General features: G+C 35.9%; 1 protein-coding gene across 1 annotated transcript; it reads right to left on the minus strand.

Moving 5' to 3' along the window:
• Nucleotides 1-8,069: 8,069 nt before the first annotated feature.
• Nucleotides 8,070-9,123, minus strand: LOC102906690 (olfactory receptor 4A16-like). The gene has a single exon (XM_006995943.3). It carries the CDS (start codon nt 9,121-9,123, stop codon nt 8,179-8,181), a length of 945 nt encoding a protein of 314 aa, XP_006996005.2. The 3' UTR covers nt 8,070-8,178.
• Nucleotides 9,124-20,339: the final 11,216 nt, after the last annotated feature.

Here is a 20,339-nt window from a genome sequence, read left to right on the forward strand (position 1 = left end):
GGGACACCTCATGCAGGTGTGAGGCAGAGGGAGGGACTTGGATTTGCCTCTACTGGATGTGTCTCCTCATGGGAGGCCTTGCCTTCTTGTTGGCGGTAGTGGGGAGTGTAGACAAATTTCTAAATGGTCTTATTAAATAAAAAATACAGGGAGCCAAATATAGGGGTGAAAGCCTTAGATCAGGGAAATAGGAGAGGCCACCAGTCAACCTAACCTCACCAACTCTGCAGCTTCCAAATGTGCACGACTTCCTGTCTACCCAGGCTTTATATGCCTTGCTGTTCTGTCCTCTCATTGGCTCTCTTAGCCCAGCCACCTCACTTCCTCTTCCTACACAGATCTGTCACTTTCTGTCTGTACAGACCTTCAGGTCTTTATGGATGGTACTGGGATTGAAGGCATGTGTCACCAGGCTTAGCTCCCCAGTGTGGTCTTGAACACACAGAGATCTTGCCTCCTATGGGATTAAGGGCATGTGCTACCTGACTTCTTGTTTACTTAAAATGGCTGGCATTTTCACCCTGATCTCCAGGCAAGCTTTATTTATTTCCACACAAATAAAAATCACCACATTTCAGCACAAATAAAATATCACCACGGGGGAGAGGGGAGTTGGGAGGAGGAGGCTGGAGGGGTGTGGGAAGAGGGAAGAGGGGGATCTTTGATTGGTGTGTAAAATGAATGGAGAAATTTTCTTTTTTTTTTTTTTCTTTTGTTCTTTTTCAAGACAGGGTTTCTCTGTGTAGCTTTGCACCTTTCTGGAACTCGCTTTGGAGACCAGGCTGGCCTCAAACTCACAGAGATCCGCCTGCCTCTGCCTGCCGAGTGCTGGGATTAAAGGCGTGCGCCACCACCACCCTGCGCAATTTTCTTAATAAAGAGAAAGAAATTAAAATCTTTTTTGAATCCAGTGAAAATGTAAACACAGGTTGAAACCAAGGTTGGATAAAGCACAGGGACAAATAACCAAATGAATGGAAACACATGAACTATGAACCAAAGGCTGAGGGGCCCCCAACTGGATCAGGCCCTCTGAATAGGTGAGACAGTCAATTGGCTTGATCTGTTTGGGAGGCATCTAGGCAGTGGTACCAGGTCCTGGGCTCGTTGCATGAGTTGGCTGTTTGAAACCTGGGGCTTATGCAGGGACGCTTGGCTCAGTCTAGGAGGAGGGGACTGGACCTGCCTGGACTGAGTCTATCAGGTCGATCCCAGTCCCCGGGGGAGACCTTGATCTGAAGGAGGTGGGAATGGGGGTGTGCTGGGGGGAAGGGGAGGGGGGCAGGAAGGGAGAGAACAAGGGAAGCTGTGGCTATTATGTAGAACTGAATAGTATTGTAAAATAAATAAAAAAAGAAAAAGAAAATGTAAACACAGCATACCTAAAGTTATGGGGCAAATGAAGGTTGTTCTAAGAGACAAGTTCATAGCACCACATGCCTACATTAAAAAACTGTAAAGATCTCATATTGGTAACTTAACAGCACACCTGAAAGCTCTAGACCAAAAAAGAAAAAATAATACCCCAAAGAGTAGATAGCAAGAAATAAACTCAGGATTAAAATCAATAAAATAAAAAAGAAATAGAAATAATAAATGAAACAAAGAATTGATTCTTTGAGAAAATAAATAAGATCGACAAACCCAAAACTAAATTAACCAAAAAGCTGAAGAAGATTCAAATTAGTAAAATTAGAGATGAAAAATTAGACAAAACAAAAATACCAAGAATAAATATAGAATCATATGGATATATTTTAAGATTCTATATGCCCCCAAATTGGAAAATCTAAAAGAAATGGATTATTTTTTTGTATATACCACCTACCAAACTTAAACCAAGATCAGAGAAGCTGTTGGACAGTGGTGACCTCATGCCTTTAATCCCAGCACTCTGGAGGCAAAGGCAGGCAGAACCTGCATTCAAGGCCAGTCTGGTCTATAGAACAAGTTCCATGATAGACAGGGCTGCACAAAGAAACACTGTCTCCAAATAGAAGGAGGGGAAGGAAGAGGAAAAGGAAGGCAGAGGAGAAAGGAGTAAGGAGGGAGATGAAGAGGAGGAGTAAGAGGGGGTGAGGGGGGGGAGAGGAAAAGGAAGGAGTAGGAGGAAGGAAAGGGGAGGGGAAGGAAGAGGAGGAGGAAGAGAAAGAAGGAAGAGGAGGAGGGATACATTCTTGAGATCTCAAGTGTTCAACACCATAAGGATGAAAACAGGAGAAAGACAACAGTCAGGCAGTTTATAAACAGAACTTTAAAATTTAGTCATTCAGCCTCTAGTCCTTAACAATCTCATCCTTGGCCAGAAGCCATAAGTGTCCTTTCATCTAAAGGCAGTTTAGCCTAGCCAGAAGTGCCAGAAAAGTCTAGAGACATTAATTAATGTTCCCCTTTTACACAGCAATGTATATAGTTGCCTGTGAAAGTGTGTGTGTGTGTGTGTGTGTGTGTGTGTGTGTGTGTGTGTGTGTGTGTATGTTCCTTAAACCCCAGTCTAGACTCCTGGATGGAGAGACACATGAACACTTCATAGTTTACCAACAACTAAGTTGTCATTTGACTTGCCAGGAGAGGGAAAATTAGTGTCCTCCAATAGAGTGACACTGAGTATATGAACCATTCTAAGGAAGACCTCATGTTTAGGAGTAGTTTATTCACATAATGAACTCTACAGTTTTTTAAATGTGCTTTTATTTGGCTATTATTTGGTGTTTGTTTGTTTTAGGATATGGTTTGTTTGTTGGTTGGTTGGTTGGTTGGTTGGTTGGTTGGTTGGTTGGTAGGTTGGTTGGTTTAAGGGGATTTTGTGGTTGTATTGGGTTTTTGTTTGTTTTCCAGAAATAACTTAAAGTAGAGTGGGTAGGCTGGGAGAGAGGATCAGAAAGGACTTGGAGAGGAGAACATGTTCAAAATATATCTAAACTTAAAAATAGCTTTAAATAATAAAAAAAATGTCCTGGAAAGACAAGGGATACAAGGAACATACCTCAGCATAATAAAGCTACAGCAAGCCCAGAGCCAACATCAACCTACATGGGGATAGAAACAAAGTATTTACACTAAAATTTAAAACAAGACAAGTCTAGTCTCTTCATACCTATTCAGCATGGTACTGGAAGTGTCATCTAGAGTAATACAACTGGAGGAGATCAAAGAGATACCAATAGGAAGGGAAGCAGTCAAAATATTGTGCACATAAGGAACCCTAAAATTTCTACCAAGAACCTCCTACAGTTGATAAATACTTTCAGCAAACTCTATACAAAATTAATACACAAAAATCAGAAGCCCTCCTGTATACAAATGGTACGTAGACTGAGAAAGAAATCATGGAAACAACACCTTTCACAATAAGCTCATAAACCATAAGATAACTTGACATAACTCTAACAAAGCAAGTGCAGGACTTGTATATTAAAACTTTAAGACACTGAAGAAAGAAATTGTAGATGATACCAGAAATGGAAGGATATTCCATGCTCATGGATCACTTGGATTGATTTGATAAAAATGCCATCCTATCAAAAGCAATTTACAGATTAAAAGCAATCACCATCAAATATTCCTCACAAGTATTCATAGAAATTAAAAGGAAAATTTTCAGCTTTATATGAAAACACACACACACACACACACCATTCTAACAAACAAACAAAAACACAAAATACCTGAAATAACCTGAATAATTAAAGATTTGCTGAATTTATCACCATTACCAACTTCAAATTGTACTACAAAGCTATAGTAACAGAAACAGCATGGAATTGGCAAAAAAGTATGCATGTTGATCAATAGAATTGAAGATTCAGACATAAATCCACACACATATAAACACTTTTTTTTTATAAAGAAGCTAGAAATACACAATGGAAACAGGAAAGCATCTTCAACAATGGTGCTGCTCAGACTGGACCACTACATGTAGAAGAGTCAAAAATCAACAATCCAGATCCATACTTACAACCTGCACATAACTGACCTCCAAATGGATCAGAAACCTCAACATAAAATCAGATGCCTTAAAACTGATAGAAGAGAAAGGGAGGAATAGACTAGAGCTCATTGGCACAGGAAATGACTTTCTGAACAGAACACTGTTAGCACAGTTGGGAAGAAAACAATTAATAAATGAGACCTCATGAAATTCAAAAGTTTCTGCACAAACAAAAGGACACTATCATTTGGGCAAAGCAGTGGGTACAGAATGGGAAAGATCTTTACCAACTACACATCCAATTGAGAACTAAATTCTAAAATATTCAAAGAACTCAAAGAACTGGACATCAAGAACAAATGGCCCAATTTAAAAATGGGTTATAGATCTAAAAGGAGAATTTTCAAAAGAGGAAATACAAATGGCTATGAAACCCTTAAAGAGTTATTCAAAATCCTTAGTCATCAGGGAAATACAAATCAAAATCACTTTGAGATTTCATCTTACACTAGGCAGAGTTGTCAAGATCAATAAAACAAATGGGAGCTGATGCTGGTTAGGATGTAGAATAATGGGAAAACTCATCCATTGCTGGTAGGAGTACAAAATTGTACAACCACTGTGGAAATCACTGTGGTGCTTCCTCAGAGAGCTGGTAATGGATCTAATTCCAGATCCAGCTATAACACTCTTGATCCTGTATCCAAAGGACTCTACATCTTACTACAGAGGCACTTGCTCAGTCATGGTCATGATTGCTCATTTCAAAATACCCAGAAATTTGAAACAAACTATATGTCCTGCCACAAATGAATGGGTACAAATGTTGTACATTTACACAATGGGACTTTACTCAGTTATCTTTAAAAATGAAATTTGCAGGTAAAACTGGATCTAGAAAAAAAAAATCATCCTTAGTGAGGTAACACAGACAATAAATGACAATATGGTATGTTTTCACTTATATATGGAGGTTATCTTTTAAATCTTCTATACGCAGGCTACAATCTATATAACCACAATGATTAGGTATAGATTAAGGGACTGGAGGGGAGGATTGGATCTCCTTGGGAAGACATATGGAGTTTATATTCTTGGCAAAAATAGCCATTTTGGCAAGAACCTGTTCATACCTGGACTGTTTGACAATATGTTGTATAAAGTGAACATGCAGTACCCTTAGGAAGGTGACCACTGAACTTTGCAAGGCAAGATGGTTTCAAGTTCCTGCTTCACAGAAGAAACTGCCAGATATTCTGCAGGACACAGAGAGAAGTGACTGAGAAACTCTAGGCCTATAGGCTGAAGATGGATGCCTCAAAGTTTCAGAGGAACTTTGGATGACTTTCCAGGCAGGCAGCTATCTCTGTCATTTCTGGAATTTTGGAAGTTGCTTACAATGCACTTCCTGTTTATTTAGGTAATACTATGTCATTCTGAGGTCTTTGATGTAGTTGAAGACTAGATAGTTATAATTTTCCTTGGTTATGATAAATGATAAATTATATATGAAACTTTAGACTCACAAATATAGGATAGACAGAATATTTTCTTTAATTTTGCCAAATACAAATAGACTAGAATTGTAACTATACTTCTTGCTTGATAACTGTTCTATTATATGTAATTTTACTATGTTAAAGTTAAAACCTTCCTTTTTGTTTAGATTGAAAAGAGGAAGTGCTCTGGAATGTTGTTCTATATGTTGTGAATATGTGTTGCTCTGATTGGTTGATAAATAAAATGCTGATTGGCCCATAGCCAGGCAGGAAGTATAGGCTGTATACAGAATCATCTGCAAGCTGCACAGTATGGTGTGTGGTAGATATAGTTTTTGCAGTATGGACAAATAAAAGGTTTTTTGGGCTACATGCTGCTTTAGTGGAGGCTTAGACCCAATGCTTTTGAGAGTTGGATTTGGAGACTAAACCAGCCATCTTCTCTAACTCGGCAAATCTTCCATTGGTGGAACTGGGACATCAACCCAGCCACAAAACCTGCAACCTACAATGTGTCCGTTCTCCAATATGTGCTGATGGAATAGTGGCATAGAATATTGGGAGTAGCCAACCAATGACTGGTCTAAATTGAGGCCCACTCATTGAGAGAGAGCCCATGCCTAAGACCAACTGGATGGCCAGAAACAAGAGGCTGGATAGCCCAGAGACCTAAGATAGAACTAAATAGGACTGGCAAAAAAAATCAATGAAATTATTCCTAATGATATTCCGCTCTACTTATAGACTGATGCATAGCAAAATCATCATTAGAGAAGCTTCATTCAGCAACTGACAGGAGCTGATGCAGAGACTCACAGCCACTTAGGTAGAGCTCAGGGAACCCCATGGAAGGGGAGAGGAGGAAGTACAGGAACTGGGGGTAGCAAGATACCAGAAGCCATGGTCCACATAATCAACTAAGCAGGACTCATAGAGATTCACTGAGACTAAATCAACAATCACAGAGCCAATAGTATGGTTGTCTATTTTAGTGTTCTTGGAAACTCCTAACAGTAGGTGTGGGGGGTATCTCTGACACTTTTGGCTGTTTTGGAGAACCTTTTCTTCCTACTGGATTGCCTTGTCTAGCTTGATATGAGAGTTTGTGCCTAATTTATTGTAACTTGTTATGCCATCTTCAGTTGATATCTCCAGTAATATCCCTTACTCTTTTCTGAAGGGAAATGAAGGAAGAGTGGATCTGGGGGAGAGGGGAGGTGGGAAGGAACAGGGAGGAGAGAAGGGAAGGGAAACTGCAGTTGGGATTGTATGAGAGAAGAATAATAAAATATTATAACTTTTTAAAATAGTAAAAGTTCTAAGATACACTATAATGAAGGAATTAAGTGTATTATTATACATTAGGCTTCTTCATCCTATATTTCTGAACTTGCTACTTCATGTCATCTGACTAAGGGTTATGGGTGTCTAGGTAATATATGTGTGTGTGTGTGTGTGTGTGTGTGTGTGTGTATGTGTGTGTGTGTGTGTGTATTTGTGATATATCTAAGTATAATATACATTATATATTATGCATATATATGTATATTATGATATGTAATACACACACACATATATATTTATTTATATTTATATAAAACCTATCTGTGAGACTGATGCTGAGGTTTAAGATGCAGTTATACAACAGCAGAAGATATGGGTAACTACATGAGATGGTGAGAATTAATTCATTCAAGGATCTTAATTATGTTTATTTATCCATCAAGATATATATTTATGCTACTTTTTATTTCAAAATAAGATCCAATACAGGTAAAACTCCTGCGAAGCATAAGTAAAGCTTCTATAGCATTATGAAAGAGAATTAGTATGTGGCTTTTTTTCTGATTCTCCAAGATGACATCAGACTGAAAACTTGTTTTTATATAAATTAAAAACCAAATTATTGATATACCAAAATAAATTATTTCAAAATCTGTTAGAAATTTTTGAAATTTATTACAAATTTTAGGAAATATTATGTTAATGGAAATCATTTCTTTACTATTTCTTCAGTATCATGCCTAAAACTATGAACAATACTTGTTCCTTACATGGAAAGATTAAATGCATTAACTACTAAGAATAACTAAAAATATATTTACAATTTGGCTTTGCATATTTTTCTGTAGTTAGGATATGTTGTTATGAACAATAGACCAGCAAACAACACTGTCCATTGGTTGTGATATTAAACCAATTACATCTGCTAACAAAATACCATAAACTAGAAAGACAAAGACACTGATGTAAGCAGCAATAGTAGCCTAAAACAATGGACATTTAGCTAGGTAATCAGCTTTACTTATAGAATAGTAAGCCACTCAGTTACTAAGTATCTCATTGGTTCCAGAAATGTGTCTATTATCAAGAGTGTGAATGAAGATATGTAGACAAAAATGTCTTTTCTTCACTGGAGAAAAAAAATTAATCATTTTCTTGATCTTAAATAAGAAAAATGAAATTAACTTAGAATAATTTTTCTTTTAATAGACTTAGCCTTATGTCCTTTATAATATTCCCAAAATTATCTGTTAAATTGTTCCTTACCTGAGATGAGGTCAGGCACACTCAGGAATGTATGGCCATGTACTTAATTCTAATTTCAAGTGATTTTTTTATGATATTATATTTCTTATGGATTTCTTTAAAGAAAATAATCCATATAGATACATTGAATTAGTTCCATCATCCCTGCTTAAGACTTATTATTGCCTGTTAATTACTTTACAATTACTAGCACATTCAGTTACTGAAAATTCTTATTCTATCTGTAGATAAAACTTTACAGAATAGGTTTTCCATAGACTTTTTAATCTCTGAATTTCTCAAGGTATATATTAAAGGATTCAAAATGGGAGTAATAATTGTATAAAAAACAGTAATAGATTTATCCATAGAGAAGTTGTAAACAGGTCTAACATACATGAAAATACAAGGAACAAAAAAGAGGACAATCACCATGATGTGGGAACTGCAGGTAGATAGGGCTTTGTGCCTCCCTTTCTGACTGTGAGTCTTAAGAGATCTTAGGATGATTCCATATGAGATTATGAGAATGATAAAGACTAAAATACATATTGCTCCACCATTAGCAACTACAGTGAGGCCAATAAAGTATGTATCAGTGCATGCAAGTCCTAATAAGGGGTACATGTCACAGATAAAATGATCAATGACATTGGGACCACAGAAGGGAAGGTTGTATACAAAGAGAAGTTGAGCCACAGAATGTGCAAGGCCTCCAGCCCAGGACACCACCAATAAGAGGAAGCAAGCCCGCCGATTCATGATGATCAAATAATGCAGTGGTTTGCAGATTGCCACATAACGATCATAGGCCATCACCACCAAAAGGAAGACCTCAGCACCGCCAAGTAGGTGCTCTAAAAAGAGTTGAGTCATACAAGCAGGAAAGGAAATGGTCTTTCTATCACACAGCAAGTCTACCATCAACTTGGGTGAAATAGTAGTGGAATAAACAACATCCAGGAGTGACAGATAGGCAAGGAAGAAGTACATTGGGATTCCTAAGGAGGGGCTGGCAATGATTGTCCCCACAATGAGCAGGTTACCCACTATCGTCACAATGTAGATGAGTAAAAACATAACAAATAATGCTCTTTGCCCAGCAGGGTCCTGAGTGAGGCCCAGGAGAACAAACTCTGTGACATTGGTTCTCTGTCCCATTGACTCCTTTTTAAAAGTCTTGTTTTGCTGATTACAGGTCTTGAATAGATCCTGCCATGAAGTTGTGATCAATGACCATCAGTTCATTATGACATAAACCACATCATCATTATCTGTTCCACAGGTGAACCGGTTGTTTATATTTAATAATCATTTCTAGTTCCTCTTCCAATGAGCCCAACACATCTTCTGTTAACTCCTTCCCCTAAGAGGATGCTGTTGAGCCTACAAATACAATGTCATATGTCAAGATACAGTGGGCCGTTTAGCTAGGGTTTTATCCATCTTGTCCTTATTTTTCCAGGAACCACCTGTTTGATCAACTCTATGTATTGTTCTCTCCATTCCATTCATCCCTGCCATTTACTCATTATTTTTTTTTGTCCTCTACTGCTTTGGGGTTGAATTGTTCTTATTTTACTAGATCATAAGATGCATTATTAAGAGAGATCTTATGTAAGTGACTAATATAGAGATTGCTGGACTGTTTATGATAAGGAAATAGAACATGTGGGAACAAAGGGGAGAAAGCAAAAGAAGCAGTTGAAGTGGGAAAGGGCAAAAAATGATAGCAATGGTGAAAAGAAGCAAATGCAAGCAAATTATAGAGGTTGGTATGTCTGAAGATGCCATAATGAAATCTATCACTTTGGCTTTTAATTTAAATTTTAATTATAAGGAAACTTTAAAGAAAAATATCAGTGAAGTTCTATACCACATTCTTCTTGTTTAAAATGTTACTTTTTAGCACAGTTGTCAGCAGCAAAAAGCAATGACAAGGCTCCTGATTTTGAGAATTCTTCCCTCTAGAATATGAATAGGCCATCAATGTATTGATTAACATAGTTTCCTTGGGTTGGATGTGTTTGTGATGTTTATCCTTAAAATATCTTGATCTCTGCAACCAACCATCCAGCCCATCACTATTAGACTGTGGTACTAGATATTGACCATCATATCTTAAAGGATTTCCAGTCTTCAAAGATCTTTCATTGAATTTTATGAGGACTGAATTCAAATATCCCCTATAATTAATAAATTACTTAACCCATTTATATTTTCAGCAGTCCCTTCATCTGGTTCTTTGGGGCTTCCAAATAGCCAAAATTCTCTTTGTGGCACCATTGCCTTCACTGAGGATTCATGACTCACTATATTCACTGTCCCAGTTTTGATCATGTATGGTTAAACTGAGTAGTTTAAACTAGTGAATGCAAGCCAGTACTACATCAGTGAGATTTCTGTTTTAAAACCTCTTGGAATGAGCTCTTGAATGAAACATGAGACAATAGAAACTGCAATCAGATGTAGAGGCAACTCATCTTGCTGATACTGAGTAGGGAATGTTCAAGTGAAAATTCTGTGTAGATTTCCAAGATGAGCATATTAAAGAGAATGGCCCACACAAAGTATGAGAAGGCAAGTGTCTGAGACTTTTTCTAAATGTAATTATAAATTGAGTTTTAAATTTCATGCAGAAATTGTGAGGAATTAAATACAAGGATTCCAGAATTCTTCCCAGTCAGCTATCTACAACACTATTAGTGCAGTTGCCAAATGATGGCCAGTGGACAAGAGCACTTGTTATTCTTATAAAAAGGCCCAGGTTCAGTTCAAGTACCCATATGGTGGTTTATAACTTCTGTAACTCCAGTTCCATAGTATTTGATGCTTTCTTCTGACTTCCATGGGCACTAGGCATGCACATGGCACACATACCTACATGCGGGCAAAACATTCACACACATAAAATAAAAGCAAATCTATTTTTTTCTAATTTAAAGAGTAGTAGCACAGGTCTAGTTCTTTCTGTTCTGCTGACAATGTCTTTTATTTTTTCATGTTACTGAGTCATGCAAATTTCTGAGGCTTATTATTGTTTGCAAGGGAGGTTAAGTGTCAACCAGGAGAAAATGGGATGGACTGATGTAATTAAACAGTGACTTCCAATTTCCCTCAGAATGGAGTCTAGAAAACTCAAACAGATGCATAGAGGCAGAGAATAGGGAAATGGGGAATGAAGTGAACTCTCTAGCCATATGACAAGTGTTGCAAACTCAGGGTTCATTCACTTGTAAGAATAACTTTGAACTCTATAATAAGCATCCTATGCCTCTGACCCATTGCTCAGCAGAGACACAGTTAACATCGACTCCCTCTGGTAATTTCATTGTTTTTACTGATGCTGCTGTGTCATAGAAAGTTCCTGAAGCCCTGCTTAGCACCTCCTAAAATCTAAACAAATGATAGCTGTTATTGGTGCTGTTAGTTTGACAATATGAGGAAAGAGACAATCCATCACAGGATCTATTAGTACATTACTGGCAAGAATATAAGTAATAGAAAACCATAAATTTGTTGAACACACTTTAAGATAGAATGTTAAGTTATATTCTTAAAAATTATATATTTATCGTAGGTAAGTACTGGCAATATTTACCTCTGGAGTAATGTATTTCGTCTAGTAACAGGAGGATTCCATTCATGTGCATTTAATAATAAAAAAACATGTGAAGAAAGTCTGTACTTTATTTCAAAATTTTATTTTTTATAATTAATTCTTTTTTAAAAATTTTTATAAGAGATTATTCTAGTCATTTTACATATCAGCCACAGATTCCCCTGTCCTCCCTCCTCCCACCCTCAGCCTTCTGCCTCAATTCACCCCCCAATCCCACCTCCTCCAAGGCAAGGTCTCCCATGGGGAGTCAGCTCAGCCTGGTAGATTCAGCTGAGGCAGGTCCAGTTCCCTCCTCCCTGCACCAAGGCTGAGCAAAGTGTCTCATCATAGGTCCTAGGTTCCTGTGATGCACCCTCTTTGTGCTTCCTAATCATTATGGCCATTATCTGACTCAGAAGATAAACAATGTTCAATGTGTGTATTTGTTGAATGTCATAAGTATGAAAGTACTCCATGTCTAACAATTTATTTCACATCATTCTGAAATAATTAGCTGTTAGTGTCACACTTCACTGAGAAAAGTCTCTATTGATTAGTCTATTCACTACCATAAAAGACTGAACTTAGAGTCCCTGAAATGTGTAGTATGCTATGTAGTTCACGTTTTCAAAGACTTGATAAAACTACCCCATATTATGAGTATTATTTTAATTTAAACTGTCCATTACATGCATTTCTAGAAAAAAAAGCTTACTACAATTTTTATAAACACAGTATTCTATTAACAATTTTTGAATATGTGTGACAATAGATAGTATGCTATCCAATCGTGGTTTTCTCTCCATACAGCTACTACCATGTTTGTTGAGTCATTTTAAGAATTATTAATAAAAGCCTTATATTGTGCAAATAAAACATTTTTCTTTGCACTATATCACATTTGATGTATGTTTTTAAATAATCCAATATTAATATTTAATATAACACATTTATTTAACATATTATGAGAAGTACAATACCAGTAAAACAAAGTCATAGATAAATTAGATTATTAGTATTACACATCTAAGTTTGAGCATATATTGAGTAAAGTGGAAAATAAACACCAATCAGGCTTAAATAGCATGCTGTTCATATTCCAATAAACTTCTGTGTTTTTCAACCTTAATTTTCCCAATCCAGCACCACCATAATATTGTTTTTAAGGCACTCAAAGCATTTTAGCATATCACAATAATACTCACCTATTATTGCCAGATAGTTGGACTTCAATAACTCACATTTGGATTTGCCTTTAGTAGAGAAAACCATGGCCTCTTTTACTGAGTGAGTACTGGATATAAAGATATAAATATACTTCTGAATAAAGTTAAAAAAATCCTTAAATATTTTGACATTGCTTACTGTACAGAGGTATTGACCATCTTTATCTACCGAAAATACTTTCATAAGAAAATAAAGATGCCATATTTGTACAAAATTGACCTAATTCATGGAAATAACTTGTTCATGCCCATTTTTGATGCTACAAATACAGTAAATATAAACCAAAAAATCAGACATGCAAAGTGTTTCCTTTTCAACAATTATAGTGAAGCAACAACAACAAAAATGCTTTGTTTTAAAAACTGACAATAGTATCTGTCTGCCTAGGTACTAAAGTTTTCATATAACCACAGAAAAGCCTGAAGTCTTAAAAGTCAGTAATAGTGTTTCTCTTATACCAGACATGTTCTATAGCCTTTCATCCATTCACAATATTCCTTTTTTTTTAACTTTAGTTAATCTATAATCTTGGTTTTCCTAAAAGTAAAGCTGAAATCATAAGTGTGATTAAATTTGTGCACAAAACTTATGAGGATGTATACAGATATAGAGAATTCTTTTACAGAAATTTTTTGGTTAACACTCTTTTTGGTTAAGAGATTTACATTAAAGATTGTATTCTACTCTGAAAAACATTCACAATATTTATAAGGTCATTCTTTCTGACTTAAAAGGATGCCCCTATATCTCATCATCCTCACATAAGTTACAGATATCTTCCAGGACTGAGAAAGCAGTAAAGGATACAAGACGACATGACATCTCAAAGACTAAATGCTAACTAAAACATTATCCAGCATGGATATAAAAGTTTTCAGAAATCCCATGGGTCATTTCCTGTCAGAAAAGGAAAACAATTCTCCATTTGTGTAGATAATTTTACATGAATAATCAACCCTTCACATCATCTCTATTTCCAATAGAGTGTTGCATCATTATAAGTGATGTTGTTAGACTGCTTGGAATACATTCAAGTCAAGAAAACTTTCCCAGATAGATTTGTTTTCCTAAATAATACTTATAAAAATATAGTTGGACATTACAAAGAAAGAGTAGATAACTGACAGGTAATGTGAAAATTCTATAATGTGAAAAGGGAAATTTCAAAAATGAAATAATTAATAATCTAACAGCTATACATTATGATAGCATATAACACAAGCCAAAGAAGGAAACACTCCTAGTCTTATCCTGGAACCACAAACCACTGCATATATCACTCTTTGACACTGAGAGACACTCATACCAAATAGTTCTGAGTCTTTGAAGAAAATTTGCTTAAAAAAAATCATTGTAGTTAAGGTTGCAAGAGGTAACTAAGGAAAGGAAACAGCAAGAGAAAGTCTTACCCAGGAAAAAGCACACCAATTGGTTTTCCAATACCAAATGATCAACCCTGAAAATACATACAAGTAATAGTATACAGACTAAAAAGGTTGTACTTAAAGTATTTAGGAATATAGAAATGTAGAGCTAGAGATATGTAGTTATGTAACAGCAATTAATTATTTTAAAGACCATGAATTTCAAAAGAGAAAGGGAAGAATTATGTAATAATACTACAGTCTCAAAAAATATACTAAATGATGAAAAAAGAAGAGGAAAAAAGAATCAGACATGTTATTTAAAGTTATATTTTAAACTAAATTGTAAAAAGTTAAAATTAAGGACTTAATTTTATCTTTCCTTTTTTATTTTTTTTTTATTCTCTGTGGCTTTCACATCATGCATCTCAATCTCACTCATCTCCCATCCCTTCATGTCTACCCTCTGCCCTTGCAACTCTACCCCCAAATAAAGCAAAAGAAAATTTAAGAGAAAAGAAAAAGAATGACCTCGCAGTGGAAGCTGTAATGGGACACAGTGAGTCATGCAGTTTACCCTTTAGTTCATACATATTTACTTGCATGTGCTCATTGCAGTCATTGGTCTGGTTCAAGGCCTCTGGTTTCTGATATGCTATTTTTTTATCTTTACTTGTAATAGAACAAACCCCTGAGCTGTTTAATCATCTTCCTGAGATTTTCTATTAAATTGATTCTATTCTCAAATGATGTTTTATGCTACTTTGATTTTCTGATAGATTTGTATCAAGAAACCCATCCATACAGATGCATTGATATACATTCTTCATCAGAACTTCATGGCCTATTACTTTATGAGCAGCAGCTTGTTCAGCAAGAAGATATTCTTTCTTGTTTTTTTTCTTTTATTTAAAATGGATTTTTTTTCATATAATATGTTCTGATTACAATTTTCTTTCCTTCTACTCCTCCTAGTTCCTCACCATCTCTGTTCCCATCCAGATCCACCCCCTTTCTATCTCTCATTAGGAAGCAAACGGTCATCTAAGGGATAATAATAAAATAAAATATAAGATAAAACAAAAACAAGCAAATCAGAATAAGACAAAACAGAAAAGCAGAAGGAAAATAGCCAAAAAGGAGACACAGTAATCTAAGGACCACTCATTCACACACTCAGGAATCCCATAAAAACACAAAATTGGAAGCCATAAAATATATATATATATAAAACCTGTATGGTAATAAATATAGTAAATGTAAAACCCAAAATTAAAAGAAAAAAATCCTGATATGATATTATGAGACAAGAAACCTTCAAAGATGCCATTGAGTTTGTTTTCTGGCTATTGCTGGGCATGCAGGCCTCTAGGCTTACCTTCTTGTAGGAGGGAATCGGGGTATGTTGGGGGAGGAAATGCTGGAGGGTCAGGAGGAGGGAGGAGAGGGATTTGTGATTAGTATGTAAAATGAATAAAAAAATTTTATAAATAAATAGAGAGTAGTTTGTTTCCCCAGTGAGACTACCTTGGAGAACATTTATGTCTCTTTTTGCCATTGGTTATCAATTGGAGATTGCTTCTGTGTTAGGGATGGGAGCATGTGTCTCCTTCACCTTTCACCCTGGACACTATCTGGTGCAGACCTATGCATGTCATGTACACGTTCATTGCCTGTGAGTTCATATGTGCATCAGTCCAGCTGTGTTCAGAAGGCCTTGCTTTCTTGGTGTTCTCTATGCCCTCTTAGTTCTTAAACTCTTTCTGCTACCGCTTCCACAGTGTTCCCTGAGCCTTGTTGAGAAGGTACTATTTGATGGAGACACCCCATCTAGGGCTGAGTGCTCCAAGGTTTCTCAATCTCCACACATTTTCTGGCTGCAGATTTCCATATTTGTTCCCATCTGGGTAGAAGGAAGCTTCTCTGATGACAGCTGACCAAGGCCCTGACCTATAAGTATAGTGCAAAATGTCATTAGAAGTCATTTTATGGCTATGTTATCTTAGTAGAACAGTAGTATCTGGTTTTATACAAATTCCCTGGGCTATAGAGTCTCAGGGTTCTTAGTCACCCAAACCGCATCGAGTATGGCTTCCATCATGTGGAGTGGGCATTAAATCAAATCAGATATTGGTTGTTACTCTCACAGATTTGTGCCATCATTGAACTAGTATATCATGCACGCAAAACACCATTGTAGATTGGAGGGCTTATGGCTACGTTGGAGAAGACATTCTCATTTTGTGTGTAAGCAATTTTTAAAAGAATTGTATCTTTGCCAGAGACCACTATAGAAAACCACAACCAATCAGAATGCAGAGATGTGGAACCCTGTCCCAGTAGATGCATTTACAAAAACACCTCTACATTGAAAGCTCATGGTACACTGCAGAAGATAGAATAGAAAGACTCTGAGAGTCAGAGGAGTGTGCTGTGAAGTGTCTCTCCTATTAATGCTAGAAGGTACACATAGTCTCACCAACGTGACTGACCAAATGGGAGCTGAACAAGGACAACATCAATGCATATGCCAAAGTTGACAGGGAAAAATCTATGAGGCCTCACCCCTAAACAAAGAACTATAAGCAACAGATGAAAGCTGGTAACAGAAGAGGTTGTCTTCCCCAAGGAAGACCAAACCAATTGGTTGTCTAGTGCCACATGATCAGCCCTAAAAACATATAAATATAAGTCACATTATACAGACTGAACAGGTTATACTTAGGAATATACATGTATATACATATAAATACGTGAATCATGAATTAAGTAACATTTATGAATTAAGAGGCCATGAATTTGAAGTAGAATTGAGGGGGTTTATTGCAGGATTTGGAGGAAGGAAAAGGAATGAAGAGATATGATTATAATCTCAAAAAAGAAATAAAAAACACACAAATAGGTACACACAAAGAATCATATCTTTGAATGATAAGCTTAATATATCTTTCCTTCAGTTTCAATTTTGTTAATTTATGACCAGATATTCATTATGCATTGCCATATGCTGATTTGAGGTCTGGACAGCACTTATTTTACTAAGAGGTTAAATGTTTTATTAGAAGAATTCTTAAGGGAGGTGGTAAACAGAGATTACAATGGACTTTGTGTAATAAAAGCAAAGAGATGAATAATGGGAGAAAAGAAGGGAACCATTTGGAGAAGAATGGCACACAGGAGAGGTCAATGTGAGGAAGGAACAATAAAACAAAATATAAAGGCACATGTATATAACGATGCACGATCAAAGCCTTTACTCTGATGGCGTCCTAAAGCTTAATTATAAATAATTTTAAAGCAAAATCTCAATGTATCACAGTCACTAATACACTCAAACTTCTTATTTAAAATGTATTATGCTTTAGTATAGTTGTTAAGAATGAAATTCAGTGAAGGGTCTTCTTTTCCAGAAATCTATTCTCTGGAAAGTCAATCAACCCTCCACATGTCCGTTAACATCATTCTTGTATTTAAAGTGCTTGTACTTAGAAGGCTTACATTTGAAATATAACCTTAAACTTTAGGAGCATCCACCCCATTGTTCTAATATGTACTATTTGATGTGAAATTGCATGTTTCATATGACTTCAATGGTCATAAGAGTCTTTCAATGACTCTTAAAACTACTGACTTTAGACTGCATTGAGTTACTATAAAGTAGCTAACATGTTTAAATCTATAGCAGTTGCTTCATCTGACCCTCACTTTGAGGCTTTTCAACAGATGCAAATCTGTTCATTACTAGATTCATTATAAATTGGCATTGTGTCTTGATTTTCTAAGGCTTCTGAATTTATGTGTACATATGTGAGCCTGCCCAAATATATGTGTGCCATGTGCATTCAAGTGCCCACAGAAGTCAGAGGCATCAGATTCCCTGGTACTACATTTAGACAGTTGTAAGCCACCTGTTGTACATGCTAGGAACAAAAAGTTGGGTCTTCTGAAAAAGCAATTAGCATACTCTTAACTGATGAGCCCTTTTTCAAAGTCCTATATTTAGCAAATATTAAGCTTAGCAGTCCTAGCATACTCATTCAAACAAGTAATTTATCAGAATATATGGTATCATTATCTCTTACAACGAGGGAGGTTGTGAATTATGAGAAAATTGGTACAGAAAATGGCAGTAGAGAACCACTGATCTTGTTGGTAAATATAGTTCTTCCTGGGAAGGAAGGCTACAGTACAAATTCTGTGCCCTGGTCATCAACATCAGGATACTAAAGGGAACAGTCCATATTCAGAATAAAAATGCATGGATCTGGATCACTTTCTAAATAAAATTACAAATATGCTTCACAGTGTACATCAAAAATGTCTGAGTTAAAACGATGTGCTTCCAGAATGTAGTGTAGGGAAACTATAGATACAACCTTCTTGACAACCCTACTTCTTTCTGTTTTACTAAAAGTCTCTTTTCCCTTTTCTTATTTCTCGAGTCATACAAATATTTTCAGCCTGTTACAGTCTCACATAAGCATCAACTAGCATAAAAAAATTAATGACTACTGTAACCAAATAGTGACTCCAATTTTCCCATTAAATAATAAATACCTAGAGAGGGTGCAGGACATACTTGGAGAAAGCCTAAGGAACAGTAAATATGTGGACTCTGGAGTCATATTGTTTGTTACAAAATGATTTGTGTGTCATGAATATATTTTTAATTAAAAAAATTAATAAAAATATCAAAATATACCTAAGGATACACAAATATGTTAAACTGATTAAATATGTTCAGGAAGACACAGGAATGGAAACAGGAAGGTACAAAAAACCACTTTCAGTAATTTTCACAATTGGTAAGATCTTACAAAATTTAAAAATAAGGTACACATACTACAGGACATAGTAATTAATACAAGCATGAAAGTTGTAGGCACACTTTAATTTGTAGGTCCAGACTTGTTCTTCTTACATATATGAATGTAAAATTTGTATGCTCTAGTGAATGCATATGAAACTGAGTGCTACTGGAAGTCGTGTGAAGTTAGTGGATTTTGACTAGGCTTGCAACGAAGCAACCACTCTGAAAAGCTATCTGTGATATGCTGAAAAAGGTACTATCTTCACTGGAACAATCTTTTTATTATAGATACATTTATCACAGCATCACACTGTAGACTTTGAACATAACAATAATATTTATTTAAAAACAATGATACAAAGCAAAACCACATCAAAGCATAGATGCAACTGTATAAAACGTTTCATATTGCAATTTAAAATAATATTATCTTTTTTTTTTGGTTTGTGATGTCCCAAACGGGGTGAAAACTGAGAACAAACTTAGTAGTGTTATTTTTAACAGAAATTACAAAAGAAAATTTTGATTATACAAAAATAAATTGCTTTTAAGCCTAAGTGAAGTGTTGAAGTTGAATGTAATTTTTTGTAAATATGGTATTTATACATAAGTTCTTTGATAAATTCTTCACCAACATGAAGACAACATGAGGAACAACTATTGTTTGAAATATAAAAAGTAATTGTGTTCCTTGGTAATGAATAATTTAGAAATATTTCTCCACTAGGGCTTAGAATGGTCTGCAAGAATTAGAATCCTGCTACAGCTACAGCGGCATCAGCAGCAGAAGATCGGTTGAAATTGTTGTCTGCTGGTGTCATCAGCTAAGTAGAGCTTCAGCCTGCTATCTAAGCACTCAGAAATAAAACAGCAGAGGCCCTGACATAAGGAAGGGGAACACTCTTGAGGCAATGCATATGACACAGCCACCATCTCCACTATGCTGATGGGTTAGTGAACAATTGCCATCTCAAAAACTTCCCTTTAGTCCCTGAAATTTGGATATCACTCTTGTTCTTTTCTCATGAATGTGGATGATTTGAAATTCTCCATGTTGACATTTTTCTAGTCTTACTTCAGTACTGCCTGAGGGAAAAAAAAAGTTCTAGGTGTCTTTGTTCTATTGTTACTTGTAATATGAAAGAGTACCATAACCATTTTCACCTTCTAAACATTCTCTTGCCTTCAGCATTAAGGGCTAAGGCTCACACTTACCTTTGTCACAATCTCAGCTGAAAATTTTTTCTTCATTCTTCATTTCAATGGTTTTTGTATAATTCAAAACATGCCTACATGAGCAGAAGGCAGCCCTTGTTAGAATTCATCTCTGCTTTTCAATTTAGTTATAACAAATTAATGAGGAAACAGCCTTATT

Source organism: Peromyscus maniculatus, chromosome 4, assembly GCF_049852395.1.
Source record: "Peromyscus maniculatus bairdii isolate BWxNUB_F1_BW_parent chromosome 4, HU_Pman_BW_mat_3.1, whole genome shotgun sequence".
Lineage (NCBI taxonomy): Eukaryota > Metazoa > Chordata > Mammalia > Rodentia > Cricetidae > Peromyscus > Peromyscus maniculatus.